Raw genomic sequence first — 22,430 nt, forward strand, 5'->3', positions numbered from 1 at the left:
TAGTGAGATTAGAACACTGGTTAAAGGCTTTGCCACACACATTACATCTGTAAGGTTTCTGTCCAGAATGAATTCTCCTGTGATTCCTGAGGTTTGAGCTTTTGCTAAAAGCCTTCCCACAGTCATTACAGCTGTAAGATTTTTTTCGAGAGTGTGTTCTCCTGTGTTGTGCAGGTGACAAAGTGTTTTCCACACTAGGAGCAATTCTGTGAAGGGGTGAAACTGAGGAACCACTGCTGACTGGCTTCTCAACTTGACCACATGCATACACTTTCTCCTCAGCTGGAAATCTCTGCAGCTGAGCCGCCTGGGCCTGCAGCCTCACTCCAGGTCTACTTTCCAAACACTTGGAATCTCTGTTTCCAGCAACGCTGACGTTATTTTTCATTGTTAACAAACTTCTTATGAATGGCTTGTCATGCGTGAAATATTCACGTGTATTACTTCTTACAGAAACACTCTGAGGAAAATTAATTAAGGATTTATTATTGTGATCTTCTCCATGACTGAGATTTTTGTTATGGGTCAAAAGTACTTCTTTGTCATTTCTTGCATCACATCCCCACTCACTCTCACACTCCTGCACATCTGCACAGACTTCCTTGAGCTCAAAATCCTTGATGCCATGGTTTTCATTTCTGTCCAGTATCACTAGATGGTATAATTCTCCTTTATTAATGTCCTCTCTTGGTGATAACTCCTTGATTGCAAATCCAGCAGAAAGGCTTCCTATTAAATCAGTTGGAAAATAAATATTTTATATTGAATTACATAATTATACAAAAAATGTGTTTAATAACGTGGAAATATATAAGAAAAAAGATATTTTAAAAAGTCTGTATATCACAATAATAATTAATAAAATGTTTTAGTAACCCATGATAAATCTAGCAGGTAAGTTAATAAGTAACCACAATTATACAAAATAATGGTCTCTGGCATTCTAAAGGATTTTTCCATAAAAACCAAAGAAAGAATTTACATTCTAGAAGGAACATATAAAAGGAAAAGTGAAATATATGTTGAGAATCATTGAACTTTGTCTATCTCCTGAGTTCTTCCAAGGATATAAAATATGAAAGGAAACTAAATAGGTCCTGTGGTCAGGACTACAGAGGACTTAGCCCTGATATGTATTAAATGAAAACCAAAAGAGATCAAGGGGAAAGAGGACTCCAGAGAGAGCCATCTCAGTCCCTCTCAAACCAAGGCACCAAAACGGTCAATGGTGTCAGAAAATAGAGTATTGTAGGTCATGACAAAGCTTCTCCTCAGCTCTGAATGAGCTGGAGCCTCGCGGTAGAGTGGGAGCTTAAACTTTTATATATTTGAATAACAGAGTGACAAGTTTGAGTGTGTGGGAGGGATTCCCTTTGAGCACCCATAAGAAACAAACTTGTATTCTTCCACAGATCTTTCCCATTTGAGGAGAATTTCCTGAACAATATTTAATGGAGCAGTTTACTTTGTGCCCACCTGAGCTCACATCTCGATATATTCCCACTTGCCTGGATTTTTCCCTATTTTCACTTTACCCTGCAAAGTCCAGGGCTCTTTCCCTTGTTCTAAAATGGAGGTAATATTCAGCTTAAGAGAGATTTCAATTCATAAAGTAAAATGGAGTATGACATGCTATGCTGTTCCAGAACACATGCCCAGCTCTTTGTTCAGCTAAGAAGAAAGAAAATTATAGTTGGGTCTAGAAATGTATTATGAAAATTAGTCAACTGACTGCCTCCTGAATGCTTAGATTATTTTAAGTATGCAGATATCTAGCTCTCTTCCAAGAACTACAGAATCAAAAGCACAAGAGTGAAACCACAGAATGAGATATTTTTAAAAATTTGCCATAAGGCTTTCTGACTGCTGATGTTCTGCAACCAACACTAATCAAGCATGAATGCAGAACTTCTGAAGAAACGAGAAGTTATAGAGTCATAAGCCACATTATGAAGGCTTTTCACTCTGAATCCAAACAGCTTCAATCACTCTCTCAAGAACAGAGATTTGAAACTCTCACAAGCATGCTAGGGGCTCATAAAAGACTCAGAAGGGAAAATGCAAAGATATACAGTAGTTACCAACTTTCAGAGGGAAATTATCCTCACCCAGGGAGAGCAGGTTCCTGTAGGTCTCCAACATCACGTCCCTGTACAAGGCCCTCTGAGCAGGGTCCAGGCATTCCCACTCCTCCTGAGAGAACGTGATGGCCACATCCTTGAATGTCAACAGTCCCTGAAAGGAAAGCACATTTCACCAAGTGGACAAGGAGAGCGTTCTGAGTTTGACACAAAATTACAGAAACAGCTCTGGCTAGAGCAAATGTTCTCACTGATCCATAAGATAATTTTGAGCAAGTTACATTTTTCGATTTTTTTTCAACTGAGGTGAAATTCATGTAACATAAGGTTTGCTATTTTAAGGTATCACCCAGAGGCATTTAGTACAGTCACAATGTTGCACAAACACCACCTGTCTAGTTCAAAAACATTTTTATCATTGCTAAAGGAAATTTACCCATTAAGCAATCACTTCCCATTCTCCTTTGCCCCCATCCCTGTACACCACTAATGCCTACTGTCATTACACATTTACCTATTTGTGATATTTTCATGTAAATGGAATGGTATGAAATGATCTTTTCTGTGTGGCTTCTTTCACTTAGAATGGTGTTTTTGGTTCATCCATGATGTAGTATCAGTACTACATTCCTTTTTTAGGGCTGAATAATATTTAATTCTATGACTACACCACATTTTACTTATTCACTCATCTCTTGATGGCCATTTAGCTTGTTACCACTTCTTGCCTAGTGTTAATAGTGCTGCTGGAACTTTCATGTACAAAAATATGTGTGTGAATACCTGTTTTCAATTTTATTTTTTTGGTATATACCTAGAGAGGATTTAGAATCACGTGGTTTAAACTTTTTAAGATCTGCCACACTGTTTTCCACAGCAGTACATCATTTTACCAGCAATGTGTCAGGATTCTCATTTCTCCACATTTTTACCAACACTTGCTATTTTGCATTTTATTATACTCATCCTAGTGGGTGTGAAATGATATCTCTTTTTAAAAAATTTATTTATTGGGCTTCCCTGGTGGCGCAGTGGTTGAGAATCTGCCTGCTAATGCAGGGGACACGGGTTCAAGCCCTGGTCTGGGAAGATCCCACATGCCACGGAGCAACTGGGCCCGTGAGCCACAACTACTGAGCCTGCGCGTCTGGAGCCTGTGCCCCGCAACGGGAGGGGCCGCGATAGTGAAAGGCCCGCGCACCGCGATGAAGAGCGGTCCCCGCACCGCGATGAAGAGTGGCCCCCGCTTGCCGCAACTAGAGAAAGCCCTCGCACGAACCGAAGACCCAACACAGCCAAAAATAAATAAATAAATAAATAAATAAAGTAGCTATAAAAAAAAATTAAAAAAAAAAATTTATTTATTATTTTTGGCTGTGTCAGGTCTTAGTTGCGGCATGCAGGATCTTTTGTTGCAGCACGTAGGCTTCTCTCTAGCTGTGGTGTGCGAGCTCAGTAGTTGCGGCGTGCAGTCTTAGTTGCCCAGAGGCATGTGGGATCTTAGTTCCCCGACCAGGGATGGAACCCGTGTCTGCTGCACTGGAAGGCGGATTCTTAACCACTGGACCACCAGGGAAGTCCCAAATGATGTCTCATGGTGGTTTTAATTTTGCATTTTCCTAATGACTAATTTCGTTGAACGTCTTTTCATGTGCTTCTTGGCTGTTTCTATATCTTCTATTCTTGAATTTTAGGATCAGATAAATGTCTACTAGAAGTCTTTTGACCATCTTATAATTGAGTTCTTTGTATTTTTGTTGCTGATGTGTAGGAGTTCATATACTCTATAGAGTAGACCCTTACCAGATATGTGATTTGCAAATATTTCCTCCCATTTGGTAGATTATGTTTTCACTTACATGACTGTGTCACTCAGTGCACAACCATTATTAATTCTGTTGAAGACAAATTTATGTATTTTGTCTTTGTTTTTTGCTTTTGGTGTCGTATCAAAAAAATCCACTGCCAAGCCCAAGGTCATGAATTTTTACCCCTATGCATTCATCTAAGGGTTTTATAGTTTTAGCTCTTACATTTAGTTTTTGATTCATTTTGAATTTATTTATTTATATGGAGAAAGGCAGAGGTTCAATTTCATTCTCTTTCACATGGATATCCAGTTGTCCCAGCACCACTTAAGAGACTATTCTTTTTCCATTGTATATTCTTGGCACCCTTGTAAAAAAAAAGGAATTGACCATAGATGTATGGGTTTATTTGTGGACTCTCATTCTATTGCTTTGATCTGTATTTCTATCCTCATGCTAGAACCCCAGTCTTGATTACTCTAGGTTTGTAGTAAGGTTTGATGTTGGGAACAGTAAGTCCTCCAAGTTTGCTGTTTTTTTTCACATTTATTTTGGTTATCTGGGGTCTGTTCAAATTTAATATGAATTTTATTTTATTTTAATTTATTTATTTGATTTATTTATTTTTGGCAGTGTTAGGTCTTGTTGCACGCGGGCTTTCTCTAGTTGTGGACAGCGGGGGCTACTCTTCATTGCAGTGCGTGGGCTTCTCATTGCGGTGGCTTCTCCTGTTGCATAGCACAGGCTCTAGGTGCGTAGGCTTCAGTAGTTGTGACACGTGGGCTCAGTAGTTGTGGCTCACGGACTAGAGCGCAAGATCAGTAGTTGTGGCGCATGGGCTTAGTCGCTCCTCAGCATGTGGGATCTTCCTGGACCAGGGCTCGAACCCGTGACCCCTGCTTTAGCAGGTGGATTCTTAACCACTGCGCCACCAGGGAAGTCCCCAATATGAATTTTAGGATCAACTTTTCCATCTGTGCAATAGAGACTCCTGGGATTTGATGGGGATTGCATTGAATCTTCATAACACTTTGGAGAGTACTGCCATCTTAACAACTCTAAGTCTTCCAATCCATGAACAGAGGATATCTTTACATTTATTTAAGTTTTTTTTTCATTTCTTTCAGCAATACTTATAGTATTCATTATATAAATCTTCCATTTCCTTGGTTAAATTCTTATTCTTTTTGATGCTGTTGTAAATGGAATTGTTTTACTTTGAATTTGTTGATTGCTAGGTACAGAAATACAACTGATATTGAGTATTGATACTGTATTCTGTAACTTCAGTAAATTTGCTTATATTGCTAGTAGTTTGAGGATTCTTTAGGTCTTTCTAAATATGACATCATGTATCCTGTAAATATAGTTTGACTTCTTTTCCAATTTTGATACCCTTTATTTCTTTTCTTTCTAATTTGTATGGCTACAACTTCCAGTACAATATCGAAGTATAGTTGCAAAATGGGGCTCGTTGTCTTCTGCCTAACATTATAAGAAAGTTTTCAGCCTTCCACCAGTGAGTATGATGTCAGCTGTGGGATTTTAATAAACATGCCTTTTCAGATCAAGGATATTCCTTCTATTATTAATTTTGAGTGCACTCTGTTTTTGTTACATGGAGTGTTCTGTACATGTCTGTTACGTCTTGTTGGTTTACAGAGTTGCTCAGTCCTTTATTTCCTTATTGGTCTTCCATCTGGTTGCTCTACTTATTTTTTTTTTTTTTTTTTTTAAAAAGCATTTTTTTTTTTTTTTAATAGCTACTTTATTTATTTTTGGCTGTGTTGGGTCTTCGGTTCGTGCGAGGGCTTTCTCTAGTTGCGGCAAGTGGGGGCCACTCTTCATCGCGGTGCGCGGGCCTTTCACTATCGCGGCCCCTCCCGTTGCGGGGCACAGGCTCCAGACGCGCAGGCTCAGTAGTTGTGGCTCACGGGCCCAGCCGCTCCGTGGCATGTGGGATCTTCCCAGACCAGGGCTCGAACCCGTGTCCCCTGCATTAGCAGGCAGATTCTCAACCACTGCGCCACCAGGGAAGCCCTGCTCTACTTATTATAAGGGGAGTACTGAAGTCTCCAACTATTATAGTTGAACTGTCCATCTCTCTTCAATTTTTGCTTCAAAATATTTGGGGTTTAGTTGTTATGTGCATATTATTTATGGTTGTTTCATCATATTGATGGATCGATCCTTTTATTGATATATAATGTCCTTAAAAATCGCTGGTAACAATTTTATGACTTAAAGTCTATTTAGTCTGATATTAGCATAGCTAGGATTGGTTACTATTTCCATGGAATATCTTTCTCTATCCTTTCACTTTCAACCTATTTGAGTATCTTAAAGTGAGCATTTTGTAGAAAGATACAGTGGAATCATTTTTTAAAAATTCCTGCAATTGTTGCCTTTTAATGTAGAATTTAATCTATTTACATTTAAAGTAACTCTAAACAAGGGAAGAATTGCTTCTGCCATTTAGCTATTTGTTTTCTATATGTCCAATATTTTCTTTGTTTTGTACTTCCTCCCTTGCTTCCTTGTGTCTCTGTGTGCATAACATTTGGATTCCCTTCATATTTACTTTTCTGTATATTTTAAAATTATTTTCTTAGTGGTTACCCTGGAAATTACAGTTTATTAGTTTATATTAAACTAATATCTGAGTTTCAGTTGATACTCACTTAGCTTTAACAGCATATAACAATTGCTCCTATACTGTCCCCCTTTATACTGTTATTGTCAAAAATTACTTCTTTATACATTTTGCACTCAGTAACAGATTTACAATTATTGTTTTACACGTCTCTTAAGTTGCATAGGAAAAAGTGAGTTAAAAATCGAAAATACAATAATACTGGCTTTTAGGTATGCCTATGTAGTTACATTACCACTGTTCTTTATTTGTTCCCATGGCTTTGAGGTACTGCTGTTATCCCTTTATTTCAGTCTAAAGAACTCCATTTAATATTTCATGTAGGATAAGTGAGTCAGCATGAACTCCTTCAGTTTTTGTTTATGTAGGCATCTCTAAATTTCACTATCAGTTTTAAGGCATACTTTCCCTGATAATGAATTCCTGGTAGTTTTTTTTTTTTTAACCTTTCAAACTTTAAATATATTGTCAGACTCCTTCCTGGCCTCCAGTTTCTGATGAGTAATAGGCTGTTAATCTTATTGAGGATCCCTGTACACGAGAAGTTGTTTCTGTTTGCTACTTTCCCCATTCTCTTTTTGTCTAAGAGTTGGTTATGTGTGGTGCCCAGGCTCTCTATGTGTTTATCCACTTGAAATTTGTTGAGTTTCCCACATTTGTAGTTTTTAAATAAATTTATGAGGTTTTCAGCTCTTATTTCCTCAAATATTCTTTCTGCCCATTCTCCTTTCCTTCTGCGACCCCTATTATATGTATACTAGTATTCTATTTCTTTTTAACAAATGTTTATCGAGTTCTCATTTTGTGCCCACATTGTTTAACTAAGAATCACCATGTGCATCTTCTTTTATTTTTTTATTTTTTGGCTGTGCCACATGGCATTCAGGGATCTAGTTCCCTGACCAGGGATCGAACCTGTGTCCCCTGTATTGGAAGTGCGGAGTCTCAACCACTGGACCGCCAGGGAAGTCCCCTATACTAGTATTCTTGAGAGTGCCCCAAAGGTTTCTTAGTCTCTGTTCATTGTTCTTCTTTTTTCTACCTTTCTTCTGCTCAGAGTGGATAATTCCAAGTAATGTATGTTTAAGTTCACTGACTCCTTATTCTGATTGCCAATCTGCTGTCAAAACCCTGTAATAAGTTTTCAATTTCAGCTATGGTAGTTTTGGGCTCCAGAATTTCTTTTTCTTCTCTTTTCTATAATTTCTGTCTCTTTATTGATATTTTCTATTTGTTGAAACGCTGTTCTCCTACTTTGCTTTAGTTCTTTGTTCATGGTTTCCCGTAGCTCTCGGACTATGTTTAAGACAGTTGATTTAAAATCTTTATTTAGGAGCCGTCGGTGGTCTCGAGGGGCGGCGCCGCGCTGCTGCCTGCGAGCTGGTCCCGTGGCCAGGCGGGTAGCCAGCCTGAGGGCACGGTGCCATGAAGCTGTACAGCCTCAGCGTCCTGTACAAAGGCTATGCCAAGGCGGTGCTGCTCAAAGCCGCGTACGATGTGTCCTCCTTCAGCTTCTTCCAGAGACCCAGCGTTCAGGAATTCATGGCCTCCACAAGTCAACTGATTGTGGAGTGCTCCTTGAAAGGCAGCAAAGCTTCTACCAAAGAACAAGAATATCTGTGCCATGTCTACATGACAAACGACAGTCTGGTGGGAGTGGTCATTGCTGACAGTGAATACTCATCCCGGGTGGTGTTTACCTTGCTGGAGAAGGTACTAGACGAATTCTCCAAGCAGGTCGACAGGATAGACTGGCCAGTTGGATCCCCTGGTACCAGCCAGTACGCAGGCCTGGATGGTCACCTCAGTAGATACCAGAACCCCCGAGAAGGTCACCCCACGACTAAAGTGCAGGCTGAACTAGATGAGACCAAAATCATCCTGCAGAACACCACGGAGTCTCTGTTAGAGCGAGGCGGGAAGCTAGATGACCTGGTGTCCAAGTCCGAAGCGCTGGGAATACAGTTTAAAGCCTTTTATAAAACGGCCCGGAAGCAAAACTCATGCTGTGCGATCATGTGACAGCAGCCGGCAGAGGCCCCTGCGCTGGAACGTCACCGTCATTCACATCACAACTGCAGCCCCCAGGGAGCAGAGCCGCTGTGGAACGACCAGAGTGGGACAGACTCAACTTCGGCTTTGGAGCTCATGGGAGGAACCGAAGGGTGGAAGGGACCTGGGGGTGGGGAACGTTCAGATTCACATGTCTAGTAATTTGAGGCCCCCTAAAAGTGTATTTTGGGGCCGAATGAAACCATAAAGCTCAGTGACTCCCGTAAAAAAAAAAAAAAAATCTTTACTTAGTACTTGCAATGTCTGTTCTTCCTCGGAAACACCATCATTAATGCAGTAATCATGGTTAAGCTGCCCAATCTGGAGAAATCCTTAGACATCTGTACTGAAGTTGGCCTGCACAAAAGCAGCCACTATGGCATTTTTTTTTAACAGTAGAAAGTGTGAAAACCCTTGTGTTTTCATTAAGAGAACAGTCCAATGAGGAAATAAAAGAGAAAGTCATCTCTATGTTTACTAACATGAAAATAACTCCAACACATATGACATGTAAATATTTAAATTTGCAGAATGGGGGGGGAGGGATAAATTGGGAGATTGGGATTAACATATACACGCTACTATATATAAAATAGACAGCTAATAAGAACCTGCTGTATAGCACAGGGAACTCTACTCAATACTCTGTAATGGCTTGTATGGGAAAAGAATCTAAAAAAAAGAAGAGTGGACATGTGTATATGTACAATGATTCACTTTGCATACACCTGAAACTAACATAACATTGTAAAGCAACTCCAATAAAAATTTTTTTAAAATTTGCAGCATAAAATACCATAACAAAACATTTACCAAAAAAAATTTTCTAAAATCACTTTAGAATATAAAATGCATTTTTATAAGATTTGGGCTAAGAGCTAACAGTTGTACCTAATGGAGACAGTAAGTGATGGTGGAAGACTGTCATGACAGAGAAGCGGATGTTTTACTTCTCAGTCTCTAAACCGCATCACTACGTGGAGCTGAACCACAAATATACATTCATGAGATGTCTAATTTAAAGAAATATAACCCTGAACAACAGTTAGTAGAATCAGAATGCAGCTCCAGGCTCTCTGATGGTAGAAAGTTCTGCTCCTATGTCTTGGCTAAATTATAATCATTTTAGTCTAAAACACCTGCTGCATGAGAGTCCGTACAGGAACACCTGGGTCTTTGTGAGATGAATGTGGTGTGGATAATTTATAGAGCCTTTCCCGTTAGACAATTAATTTGATTCCACTTTTTAAAACGGATTATGTACTAAAACACCCTCTCTACACCTTATTTCTATTTTGGAACTTCCCATTTTATTCTAAAGTACTGATATTTTGGAGTCAGAAACACACTGATTCACTTAACTTCAAAGGCATTTATAAAGTCTGACAAAGCATGTTTCCCCATGTCAGTCTTCCTTCCCAGACCTCCTCAGGTGTTTGTGCACAGCAGTACATCACTTACATACGTAGTCTCTTTCATCCTGGTTTATATGGAGCTGAAAGGGCTTCCAGAAGGGTGCACTAAACCGTCCTCACTGCCCTACCTCACTGACACCACAGAGCCTACTCCCCATCTCCAATCCACGCCTCAGTATAAAACCTTTCACAGGATGACCACCTGAAAGGGGGCTCTTCCCAAGTTCCCCGTCACTGGGTCACAGTGAGATGGAATCTGCAGGGAGGTGAGAGGAGACTGAGGGAAGGCCCTGTGTGTGAGTAAATATTTTAGACAGGAAACTTCAGAGACCAAGAAGTTCAGCACGTCCAAAACGTGTCATTTTAGGAAGGAGAGAACAGTCCACAAAGAATATGACTTTCACCTGGGAAAGGGCCATTCCTTCTTTCTTTCCTCTTCCTCTGAGCTTCTTTCTCAGGTAGGATTATTCTGTGTGACAAAAATACGTTCTTAAATGCTTAGAATCAACATACCTCCCTCCCCTGCCACAAGTATACACACAGGGAGAACCTTAATATGGGGGAGAGAAGGACCACGGCAACAGGAGGGATACAGACAAAATAACCTCCTAGAAGGAGACCAGTCAGTGAGCCTGTCACCCGCTTCCTCAGGAAGCCCTCCCTGCTGTTGCTGGAACGCCCGCTGCGCTGCAACTGCGCCGTCCTTTGTCCACTTGGCCCTCAGCCAGAGGCAAGTGCCTCCTCCCGGCCCCTGGCTCCTCCCGAGGAAGCCAGCATCCAGTGACTGGCTGATGCAGGATAGGATGCTCGTCCCATCCGACAAGTGGCAGCAACTCCGAGGGGCCACCCCAGCTCCAGAGCTCCCTGCGGAAGCTACACTGAAGACTTTAGATTTTTGTCCTGAAGGCGACAGGAAACCCTAAGAGGGTTTAATGCCAAGAGATGACACAATTAAACTTAAGATTTACCCTAAAATCTGTAATTATACTTGCTTCTTCAACTTAATTAGTGGCACAGTATCTATTCTACCAGGCAACAATGTATCATCTTCAATTACTCCATCCTTTCCTCTTACCTACATCTAATAAATCATCGAATGACACAGACTCTACCTTCTCAATAGGTTTCAAATTCATCCTTTCCTTTCGTATGATGCTTTCTCCCCCACGCCCATCCTCACGTGTCACTCAGATAATTTCAAAGATCTGCCAAGTGTTTCCCTTGCCTGTGATTTCTTCCTCCTTCAATCCATAATCCATACACTTATGAGAGTTCACTATTTAAAATGCAACACTGACCTATTAGTACCTTGTTTCAGCCTCTCAATGACCTCTTCGTGTCAACAGGGTCAAATCAAGCTCCTTAGGAGAGACTATGTCGTGAGTCCCCTGGTGACAGGATCCCTGCTTTGCCTGCATTTCTTTCACTCTCTGCGTCATGGTCTGCATCCAAGCAACATTACAGGATGCTAATATTCTCTTCTTCACCCTGACAACACACTTACTTTATTTTGGAATGCTGCTTCTCCTTAATTAGCTGTTGAATTAATATAAACTATTTAAATCCAACTTGAATAATAAAAATAAACTAAGATAAAATGGCTGTAAGAGTTGCTTCTCCTGATTCTTTCTCTTCCCCTAACGGTCCCATTTAATCCCACCCAGAAAGAATTATTCACCTCTGCAGTTTATGCATGCCTCTATTATTTAATTTAACAAGGTATGTTTTAAAATATTCACATATCTATTTTCCCTAAAAGAATGTAAACTCTGTGTAAAAGGGAACATGTTTTCCACTCTCGTAGCTTGCATTCGGTTCCACATGCTGGCAACCATCTCCTGAGATCTCTTCTGAACATAATTTGAAAGCCTACCTTATAGTAACAGACTTAGCCAGCTCATCATTCAGTGGGGTCTACTTATAGGCCATTTGAAACAAGGCGTTTTGAGTGGTAAGACAATATCCTTTTTTAAAAATTATATTTATTTATTTATTTGGCTGCGTCGGGTCTTAGTTGTGGCATGTGGGATCTTTTTAGTTGCGGCATGCGGAAGCTTTAGTTGCGGCACGTGGGATCTAGTTCCCTGACCAGGGATTGAACCCAGGCCCCCTGCATTGGCAGTGCAGAGTCTTAGCCACTGGACCACCAGGGAACTCCCGAGACGATATCCTTAATCATGTAACACTCGATGAAAACATAATTATTAAGAAAGAAACATCTGTCTGTGTTTCAACGTCTTACTGGAAATAGGTTTTTGACACTGAATGAGCAGAGGTGTAACTGCAGAAGCAGAAGTAAGCATACACCAGTTGGTAGATGTCATTGTGCTTACAGCAATATTACTTGCATAGTAATATCATTTTATTATGAACATCATTTTATTGCTTTCCTGTTGGGTTACTAGTGCTGAAATTTGTCCGTATACCAGAAGGTACAAGGGCGAGGCTCTCAACACGTCCCCGGGTGCAACCTCGAGCTCTGTTTACAAAGTGGGTTCTATGCCAGCTGGGCCTGGAGCCAGGGCATTAACTATGAGGATGTGGTACCGAAGGAGCGAGGGGAGTCCATATTGATGGGGTATTTTCTGTCTTCAACAAGTAGCCTTCTTACCCCCTCAACGTAATCAGAGTAGGAACTGTTCTCCATTTGACCGCATTACCTGCCCACTCATACTCTCGTTGATACTGATTAGCGTGGACACACACAGCAACACATCCAACACTACAAGTTTCCACAAACACATGGTGTAATCTCTTCTTCATAACCTCTGCCTTCAGTAAAACATACTGTGTATTTTTTTATGACAAACATCATAAACCAATAAATACTGTGTTTTTTTGCACTCAGTTACAGTACTCCAGTGTTTATGTGAAGATTGTAATTAAGCAATTATTCAAAAAGTTGTCTCAGGTCCTTTGGCTCACTTCTGCTTTCTCATATAGGCAACCTACGTTGTCAAAGGTTCTTCCTAAAATTTGGCCCAAAGTCCAAAACATAATATTATACTGAAGAGACGGAGGACCAACCATCAGCGTTTATGTTATTGATGTCGAATGTTGCATTTATAGCAACATATTCTAAAGTCATATTAGCTTTTTTTCCCTATTTTGTTGAAATACAGTTGATATACAATATTACGTTAATTTTGGGGATACTACATAGTGATTTAACATTTGCATACACTATGAAATGTTCATGGTAAGTCTTAAAAAAAGATCTACCCCATGATACAGAGATAGAGAAAGAGAAGCTGAGAGAAAGGTATGCCTCTGTCTCTGGGCCTATGCCCCTGCCCCTTTCTTAAGTGTTTTTCATACTTGTTGGAGGACTGGGGCACGTTTCAAATTCTAATTATAACTGGGCACTCATTCCAGAAAACTGCCAAATGCAAACACAAGACCAATTTTGAAAATCATTTCAGGGATCTCACTTGCTCAGACCCAGAAAACCTGGTCTACTTTAATTTCTCCATGTTCTAGGTGGTGCATGAGACTCACAGGGGAAGTAATTTAACCAAGTTACTTTGAAGAAGCCTGAGTTGAGTGAGCAGAACTGAGTAAAAGTGGTGGCTTGTATAGGTTTAAGTAGAAAGAGTTTGTCCTAATTCCAGGTTACCTTTCATATTCCTTAGCGAGAGAAGCTTCTCTTTCAGGAGTTTAATCAAACACAAACATTTAATTCCTCTACTCCAGAAAAAAACAGAATCAAAAATTCCATATTATAAATAGTTATTACTGCAGGAGAACATGGAAGAGGGTTGCCTGTGGAGATGAGCTCTAAGCAATCTCTCCATCATGAACACATGGCCTCTGTTGGAACAAAGTTCCACATCAATCCAGCCCATCCTTCAACGTCTGCACAGAAAGGACCAAAGAGGACTAGAGGGGAACATCTACTTAGCTGCAGACTTCAGCTCAGAGCTCACTAATTTAGCATTTTTTCTTAAGGGAAGAAAAAAGCTGTTAAATATTAAACTAACTGGTTAAACTAGGATTTGAGTGTTAAAAGATTATCGACATCCTTAACCACATGCATAGTGAAATGCTGTAAAGTTACCTATCAGACATCAAAGAACAGTTCCAAGTTAGGATATAAAGCATAAAACCCTCATAATCTGAACAATAAAATTTAGAGGGAAAATAATCTGGAAATTTAAAGAATAGCCACTGGGTTCTGAGATTAAAGTTAAAACAAGTGTGAAGATACATCAAATTTAGAAAAGGATGGCATGAGCCACAGTATTTTCTACTGGGAGAGGGCAACAGTACTGTTAATGATAGCCATTTTAGGGACTTCCCTGGCGGTCCAGTGGTTAAGACTTTGCCTTGCAATGCAGGTTCGATCTCATCCCACATGCCTCGCGGTCAAAAAGCCAAAACATAAAACGGAAGCAATACTGTAATAAATTCAATAAAGACTTTAAAAATGGTACACATAAAAAAAAATCTTTAACAAACAAAACAAACAAAAATAGCCATTTTAAAAAAGCACCAAGTGGTGAAAGAAATTCTTCCCCATTTCTTGAAAGGTAAGAGGACCTAGAATTGACTAAGTCTCTGCCTTCTAGATGAATAGGGCTTGCAAATGGAATTATCATCTGATGCAATGATTAGAAAATGCAGACGCCTCACACACCTAGCTTGGCAACTCTCTTCTGCATAATTAAAACAAGTCAATAAATTTTACATAAATTAGATTATAGAGCCACATGTTAGTACTTCAGGACTTAATATCCCACGTCCAATCTACTCAATACTCACCTAGGTTTGGGGACACCATTTTCTCCACCACTATGTGCTTTTTTCTCTGTGTATGTCTTTCTGTGTCCTTCTGCTTCTCCCTTCGCCTTTGACCATTTCTATGTTTCCTCCTCTCTTTTCTAGGCATCATTTTCTTTCCCTCTCTCTCGATTCCTCCTCCCCCAGACTGTTTGGCCTCACTCTGTTGCAACCTCTGCACCAACACCTGTTGTTCTTTCCCCACAATATTTCTTTCTTCTTCTTTTTTTTTTTAAATCCACCCTCTGACAAAGGCTTTCCTGACGACTTTCCATACAGTTAGTCATAAAATAAAAAGATACAGAACACAGCAGACAGTATCTCATACACTAGAAACCAACATGACAGGAGTCCCTTCTCATTTTTCTCATCACTGTAAAAAAAAAAGAAAAAAAACCCCAAAACCTAAGAACTTAGTTTTGGTGGGGCACAGGACGTTGGTCCCCTACCAAATGTACCTAAATAACCCAGCAGAGAATTCAAACCAAGGGAGTAAGATTTGGAGCGGGCGGGGTGGGGGGGCAAAGGCGGGGGGTGGTGGTCGTGGTCAGTCTCCACAATATTTCTGATGCCTCACTAGCTGTGTATATTTCCGCCTCTGTATTCCCTCACTGGTCTCCCTGGAGGGAGGTGAAGAGCGCAAATCCACCTCCTGAATGAGGACTTTACCCGACGCAGGGTGGGGTGGGAGTAGGGGTGGGTAGGAGAGCTGGGAGTCGCACAAAGGTTTGAGAAAGGGAGTCAGAGTAGGAAAACATCGCTACAAGAAGTCAGTGTCTATATGGACCGAAGGCAGAAAGTTGGGGCCGGTACCTGCCTCAGAGCGATTTAACCGGAACCGGACCCAGACTCCTGGGACCCGACCCGAATCTTCTGCCGACGCCAAGACAGGCGAAAGAGCAGACTCAGAACAAGAGCGACGAGCACGTTCAGGGGTTTTAACTTACCGGGAGACCCCGGAAACCCGGGTGTGGTGGAACGGTGCCCGAAGACCGCATAGCAGTTTCCAGAAAAACCGAGACTTAACTCTCCTGAGTGCCCGCGCCACGGGATTCGCTTCCGGGTCTGCAGGGAACTGCGCGTGCGCACCGGGGCGGGTCGGGGGGCTACGGGTCGGGGGCGGGCCCGGGGGCGGGGTCGGGGCCGTCAAGGGGCGCGTCTCGGACGCTCCGGCGGGGGGAGGCGGTGTCTCTGGTGTAACCTCCCTGCGGGAGCCGGGTCTGACCTCCCTCACCCCGCACTCGCCCCTGGAAGAATCTGGTCTGTTCCTCTTCTTTGCGGACAGGCTCCGCGTTTCTATTTTGAATCCTTTGAACGTGTCTGATGTCCTTTGGAGCCAGGCTACGTGCAGGATTAGAGATGCGCGGGCCACTTGTATTGGAAGCGGAGCGTTGAGACGGTTTACGTGAAAACAGCGAGCGGTTGAAGATGCGGATCCACCAAGGGTGGCACGAGCGCTGGGACCTTGGGGGCGGGGCTTGGCGTTGTGGGCGTGATCCCGGAACTTCTGAGACCCCAGGCAGTTACAGCTTTTTATTTAATTAAGCGAAAGCCTGAGTTTTATTTAGAGTAGGTGATGGAAACTGGAGTGACAGGAAAGGCAAAATTGTTCCTGTGCGGAATGTGCAGTTTTATACTCACTTCCCTCCAGAGCATACTTTAAACTTCTGTCCCCCATTCACTTGGAGGCATCAAAAACATCAGTGAGGAAAAATTTCAACCCCAAACCTGTCATTGTCTGAGGTACTCCGTTGGAGACTGTGAGCAAGGAGTTGGTTATAGTCAGGAGCTGGAGAAACAAACTTTAGGAAGGAATTCAACCATATTTTTGTATTTTACTGTATAGATTTTTCTTTCCTTTGACTTGCATCATGCTATAGGATGTGAAGAGTAAGACCATTTTGCTAGAAATTTCCATTTCCCAAATATCAACTACTAATGATGTTATCTTCAGTGTAGTTCTGCTGCTTATTAACTTTTCTTATGCACTTTGGCATATTTCTGAATTTTTAATGTCACTGATTTATCAGTTGTGAATAAACATATCTCCTTTGTCCCAGGCTCCCGGTGCAAAACTTCAAAAACCATTGGAATTTCCACTAACTGAATCACTGTGCTGTATGCCAGAAACTAACACGACATTGTAAATCAAGTATACTTCAATTGAAAAAAAAAAAAAACACCTTGGAATTTCCTGAATGATAGGAGTGTCTTTGCTATTATACTAATAAGGCAACTCTGAATGGGGGGTTCCCTACAAAGCTATGGAATGGGAGCCCGGACATCAGAAAGACCAACCAGGTGATCAGAGGATTGAAACATGCAGCTGCCCAACTTCTGGAGAGAGTAGGGAGGCTGGCGATTGGGTTCAATCACATGGCCGGTGATTTAACCAATCATGCCTGGTAATAAAAACCTGATTAAAAACTCTGGACAGAGAAGCTGGAGGGAGTTTCCTGCTGGGGAACAGAAGCTACTGAGCCAGGAACCCTACCAGAACCTGCTCTATGTATTCCTTCATCTGTTTTTTTTCTTAGTAAAATGATGTCAAATGACAAAACAATGTCATAACTAGTTTGATGTCCTTTATTCAAGGGAAAACTGGATTTCCCGTCGCCCCTGGCGCCCGGCGGCACGCCCAGGTAACAGCCCGCTGCAGGTTGTCGAACCCACCAGCCTGGGAGACAGTGGCGGCCTTCACACATTTTTATTACATTTATTCCTAAGTAGTTTATTTTCTTTTATCATTTTGTAATTGCATCCTCAGTTTCCAAGTGTAACTTGTCAATTCAAATTTTTGTACATACATAATCACTTATTTTGTATAATTTGAAGCCATGTCATGGGTGCAAACTGATTTGTAATATAATATCACTGAATTGGCCCCATTTACTGGAATGGTAAATTGCTAAGCTTACGTACAATAAGAGCTGGTAGGTGTAGGAAAGTCAAGGTGGAGATGAAGTAGAGGTGAAAAGAACACTGCTTCCCTACCCACACATACAATAAAAGAAATTCCATATGGGATTTTAATCCCATATGGGGTTGTATTCAGGTATACAATACATGAAGACATTATTATTTCATCACTAAGTGACATGGGAATAATAAGGCAAAGGCTAAAACAGATTCTCAAAACTTTAATTTTATTTTTCTTACATAAAATTATATACATTTATATGCTGAGACTGCATGATCCCAGTGTAAAATGCAAATCAGAGTATATAGAATTAAATATAACAATATATTAATATAAAGCCAATGACTATATCTATATTATATTTAATATCCTCTAGGAAATATAACAAACTGAAATCTATGAAGTAGGAGAAAATTTAAAAGTAGGTACATAAGGAGAAACGGATGAAGAATAAATACACATGGTCAAAAAACATTTCATATATCTTGACTTCCAGTTTATCTAAAGTAAATAAAAAGCAAACAAAAACATGTGGTGGCATCACCTTCATTTCATCAAACTGAAAAATATAAACATTTCTCAAGGTAGATTGTTATTAAAGGTTTATGGATATCTGTCCTCCACGGGCTGGAGGTGAAGGAGGGAAGAGCTGCAGCCTTTTCCGTATAAAAGGGGGAGGATACGAATACATGTTTACTTTGCTACACTTTAAAGTAGGCAAATGCATATGAATTACACCGTGATATTTGTTCTCATTATAAAATAATGCTTGACTTTCCTCACTCTAAAATAATGCCAGTGTAGAATGTGCACCTCAGCGCTAGCGCTCCTGAGAGGCAAGAGGCCTGCGGGGGTTAATACAGCAACTTGATTGTCCTAAGGTGCATCAATTGTCTAACACGAATGTTAAAAGCTTTGTAATATTCTTCCTCAAGGAAACCCAGATTTCACCATTTTGACTCAAGTTTTCAAGCTCCTTTCCTATGACCACCCCAGGTTCTAGCGTTTAGGAGGAACACCCTGTGTGAAAAACTGGCCCTGCCGGTCACCTTGGAGAATCTGGGCAGTTGCAGGGCTTTGCTCTTTTTCAGAACTGCAGTCTCTGCTGAATAGGCTTGGGTACCCTTAGTTTAAATCAAGCCTGATCCACTGACAGCCTGTCTAGGGAAGAGGTAGGCTGTCCTTGGCGCACGGACCTTCTCCTCCATCCCCGGCTGGACTCCAGGGAGCCGGCAGTGGGGTTGGGACGAGCCAGCCCTCAGCAGGGAAGACATAGGCCGCCTGGTTGGCCATGGCGTACGTGGTCAGCACCGCGGTGCACAGAGGCCCCCGCAGCTGGGTCAGCTGCTCCCAGAGCAGCGGGGAATAGCCCTTCTGGTTGTGCACATTAACTATGTTCTGATAAATGGCCTCCGACATAGAGCGCAGGGAGGTCAAGAGGCTTTCCCGAAGTGGAGGCGGCTGGTCTCCTGGGGACCTGGATCTGGGCCTCTTGCTGCGCCCAGGGCGCCTCCTCTGGGATCTCCTGGGGCGGGCATCCCGGATTTCTTCACTCTCCCTGCTGTGGCCAGAGTCAAGGACCTTCTGTTTCTTCTTTTCCGGAGTCGCACTGTGCTCATTTGGAGAGGCCCCTGCGGAGCAAGCATGTAGGTGAGAGACCTGCCCCATCGATTCTCACGGACCCCCATTCCCAGGATCTCACAATGTTCCTTCCGTAAACCCCACCTCTCTCCTGCTCCTGCCCCGCCCCCTCAGCTCTAGAATGAGGTGATGCTATGCCCATCTTGGGCCCTTCAATGCTCCCTGGATCCCAGAGTCTCCAAACGGCTTCAGCCATTGGACACCGCCCTTTGTGCCCACGCACTGGATAGGTTCCCTGCTTTCCTCTCTGTACACCTCGGGACCCAAAAGCAAGATCCTACCTGTTGTCTCGCAGGTGCTGACCCTGGAATTGAGCTTCCTCTTCCAGGAGATCTCCGGACTGGAACCGCGTTCTGAATCTGTGAATCAAGTGAGAGTTTGAGTGACTGCCTGCACCCGGCACGCTGGAAACCTAGCCTATCCCGGACACACAAGGAGCCAGGATCCCAACCAAAGCTCGTGTCCCAGCTGCACATCCTACAGTCCAGGATGTGCAAGGCCTGGCTGCCAAAGCTCACCCACGTCCCTGCCCGGGGAGACTGACTTACTCCATATGCCCTGTCCTTCCTCCCCAGAAAAATGAAATCTTACCTGACAGAGCAGTGCAGCTGTTTCTGTCTTGTGTCTCGCTTTCCTTCGAATTCTCCTCCTCATCTGTCTCGGGCTCTGACCCTGGAGAAAAAGAGGGATTGAGATGACTGTCCTCCCTCGAGGGACACAGAAGCCCTTAGTCGATCCCTAGCCTGTATTTGTGGGCAGTTCTCTCTACCGAGGGCGTTCAGACACATGAACTGGAGCAATATGTTTCCAGGGAATCATTGCCAGAATACTTAAAGCCCCCATAGGGCTGGGGGACGTCTCCCATCACCGATCTCCAAATAAAACCCCAACAAAACACAAATTCGGTATCCCTGATTCCATCCCTCCTTCCAGCCTCAGACAAACAGCCCAGGACCCTATCTGGCCTTTGGTCGTGGCTGTCTCTTCACTGGAAAGAGAATGTCTTGCCTTTTTCTTCGGAGAGTTTCTCCTCCACATCTGAGCCCCTTTCTTCCATGGAGTTCTGTTGCAACTGGGAAGAGAATATTTTGTCTTCTTCTTCGGAGAGTTTCTCCTCCGCATCAGAGCCCTTTTCTTCAATGGAGTCCTGCTGGACTGGAGGCTGGTCAGTGGGGTGTTGCATGGAGGGGCTGTGCGGGTGTAGGTCTTCAGTGCCCGATTCCATCTTGAAGCCCAAACGAGAGGTCCTCTCTCAGAGCGGTTCAGAGTCAGAAGTGTCCACAGGTGGGATGCGCCTGCCTTTTATTAGACCCTCGTGTGGCGTGGCTTGTTCCTATTGGCTGATTGGATTGTACAATCCTATCACTTATCCCAGCCTGAGATGGTGTGAGATTAGGAACCTTGTTGGTTGTGGTTGTACCGGGGAACCCGACACAGGAAGAGAAAGTGAATCTCTGCTTACCCTTAAGACCACTTCAAAATGTTCAATGTTTTTCCAGTCTTGGATCATCCATCTCAAACTTCTCCTTTGGGTGGGGGTTAGGTGGGACATGGAGATGATAGACTTGAATGCAAATCGTAGAATTATGTATTTGTCTAATAAATAAGTTGGAAGCCATCAAATCAGTTCTAGGAGGTAATCATTTAAGGATATAAAAGACAATAAAAGACTCCCAGGCTTTATAACACAAAATTATTTCAAAAAATTTTAAATATCATTTAATACCCAGTTCATATTCACATTCTTCTAAATCTAAATTACTCAAACACATTTTATTGGTTTTGGGTTTTTTTTAGCCAGGATTTAAACAAAGTTCCTACATTAAAATTACTTCTCATAACATTAGAACTGGTACATTTTGTCTGAAAATATCATTAAAAGCAGTTACAAAATGGAAGCACATACTTATAATTCCCATCACTCAGAAAGAAATTATATCCAGATATATAAAGTTTAATTTCTACCAATTCAAAACAAAAGGAAACTATTCACAATAAGTTGGAAAACAATTGACAAAACAATTCACAGGTTAGTAAACTCATATGATGAAAACTATGTTACATTACATACAGCATTGCTAATAATAAAGTCAATGCAGGGGCTTCCCTGGTGGCGCAGTGGTTGAGGGTCTACCTGCCGGTGCGGGGGACACGGGTTTGAGCCCTGGTCTGGGAAGATCCCACGTGCCGCGGAGCAATTGGGCCCGTGAGCCACAGCTGCTGAGCCTGCGCGTCTGGAGCCCGTGCTCCGCTACAAGAGAGGCCGCGATGGTGAGAGGCCCGCGCAGCACGATGAAGAGTGGCCCCCGCTCGCCGCAACTAGAGAGGGCCCTCGCACAGGGGCGAAGACCCAACACAGCCAAAAATAAAATAAAATAAATAAATAAATAAATAAATAAAGTCAATGCAAATAAAAACACCACCAAGTTTTCACATACATACTACTAATAAAAATTCAGATGTTATCCAGTGTGCCTATGATGTGGGGAACTGGAGATTCTCCTCTGGAGTTAGTGAGATTTTTGGGCTTAACCACTTCAGGAGATACATGATTATGCAAACTAAACCTGAAGATGCGTGAAAATGATGACTCAGCAATTCAGCTTCTCACTTTCTGTTTATAACAACAAGGAGATTTCCCAAGTGTATTCGTGGGAGCATTGATAGTGGAAGGAAAAACATAAATGCTCACCAATAGGATCAGGGATTATAACCAAAAAGTCCAGTGCATTGACACACAAAAATTACAAACAGTGGTGAAACACAATGAACTATAGGTACATGTGTAAAAAGGACATTTTTCCAAAACAATTGGGAGAAAAGTCCTGGTAAAATATTAGACAGTATAAGGACATGTGTATAAATATTTTACATTTGCAGAAAATAATATATGGTGTTCAAAGTATGTACATATATGTTAGAATTTCTTAAAATTTTGGGAATGAGAAATATCAAATTATAGTTGATTGTATCAGATACACACATATGTGATCAAATCAAAATGCAGAAGAAAAGTAACCAGGAAATAAATATCTCTTAAGGTCTTGTGGGTGAGAGACCGGCCAGATCAATTCCCATGGA

At 41.9% G+C, this 22,430-nt stretch overlaps 4 protein-coding genes and 1 non-coding gene across 6 annotated transcripts in view; 1 reads left to right on the top strand and 4 right to left on the bottom strand.

Annotated features, from left to right (window-relative positions):
- LOC103003407 (zinc finger protein 665-like) overlaps positions 1-22,430 on the bottom strand; it is a 311,171-nt gene that overhangs the window by 5,162 nt on the left and 283,579 nt on the right. The gene's annotated exons all lie outside the window — the stretch shown is intronic.
- LOC103012792 (zinc finger protein 766-like) lies at positions 1,483-15,851 on the bottom strand. Its single transcript, XM_057534426.1, has 4 exons — positions 15,736-15,851; positions 10,414-10,478; positions 2,086-2,235; positions 1,483-1,587 (listed from the first exon to the last, which is right to left on the bottom strand). The coding sequence occupies exons 2-4, from the start codon at positions 10,426-10,428 to the stop codon at positions 1,483-1,485; spliced, it is 270 nt and encodes an 89-aa protein (XP_057390409.1). The 5' UTR covers positions 10,429-10,478; positions 15,736-15,851.
- Positions 7,968-8,597, top strand: LOC103012508 (synaptobrevin homolog YKT6-like). Of its 2 annotated transcripts, XM_028165915.2 has the most exons (2): positions 7,968-8,425; positions 8,528-8,564. In XM_028165915.2, exons 1-2 carry the CDS (start codon positions 7,968-7,970, stop codon positions 8,562-8,564), a joined length of 495 nt encoding a protein of 164 aa, XP_028021716.1. The 2 variants fall into 2 exon arrangements, with proteins under 2 accessions (XP_028021716.1, XP_028021715.1); XM_028165914.2 differs by having other exon boundaries at positions 7,968-8,597.
- TRNAG-GCC (transfer RNA glycine (anticodon GCC)) lies at positions 12,090-12,162 on the bottom strand. Its single transcript has one exon. It is a non-coding gene; the product is annotated as a tRNA-Gly (tRNA).
- Positions 18,356-20,586, bottom strand: LOC103014657 (protein FRG2-like-1). The gene is made up of 4 exons (XM_007179938.2): positions 20,358-20,586; positions 19,941-20,021; positions 19,631-19,708; positions 18,356-19,339 (listed from the first exon to the last, which is right to left on the bottom strand). The coding sequence occupies exons 1-4, from the start codon at positions 20,572-20,574 to the stop codon at positions 18,870-18,872; spliced, it is 846 nt and encodes a 281-aa protein (XP_007180000.2). The 5' UTR covers positions 20,575-20,586; the 3' UTR covers positions 18,356-18,869.

The sequence above is a fragment of the Balaenoptera acutorostrata genome, chromosome 19 (genome assembly GCF_949987535.1).
Source record: "Balaenoptera acutorostrata chromosome 19, mBalAcu1.1, whole genome shotgun sequence".
Taxonomy (NCBI): Eukaryota; Metazoa; Chordata; class Mammalia; order Artiodactyla; family Balaenopteridae; genus Balaenoptera; species Balaenoptera acutorostrata.

Coding starts and splice junctions, on each gene's coding strand:
- LOC103012508 (XM_028165914.2), top strand. CDS start 7,968: ATGAAGCTGTACAGCCTCAGCGTCCTGTACAAAGGCTATGCCAAGGCG.
- LOC103012792 (XM_057534426.1), bottom strand. Junction 1,588..2,085: donor AGGATAATTTCCCTCTGAAA/GTTGGTAACTAC, acceptor ATCTCTCTTAAG/CTGAATATTACCTCCATTTT.
- LOC103014657 (XM_007179938.2), bottom strand. CDS start 20,574: ATGGAATCGGGCACTGAAGACCTACACCCGCACAGCCCCTCCATGCAA. Junction 20,022..20,357: donor GAAACTCTCCGAAGAAAAAG/GCAAGACATTCT, acceptor CTTTTTCTCCAG/GGTCAGAGCCCGAGACAGAT. Junction 19,340..19,630: donor CAGCACCTGCGAGACAACAG/GTAGGATCTTGC, acceptor CTTGCTCCGCAG/GGGCCTCTCCAAATGAGCAC.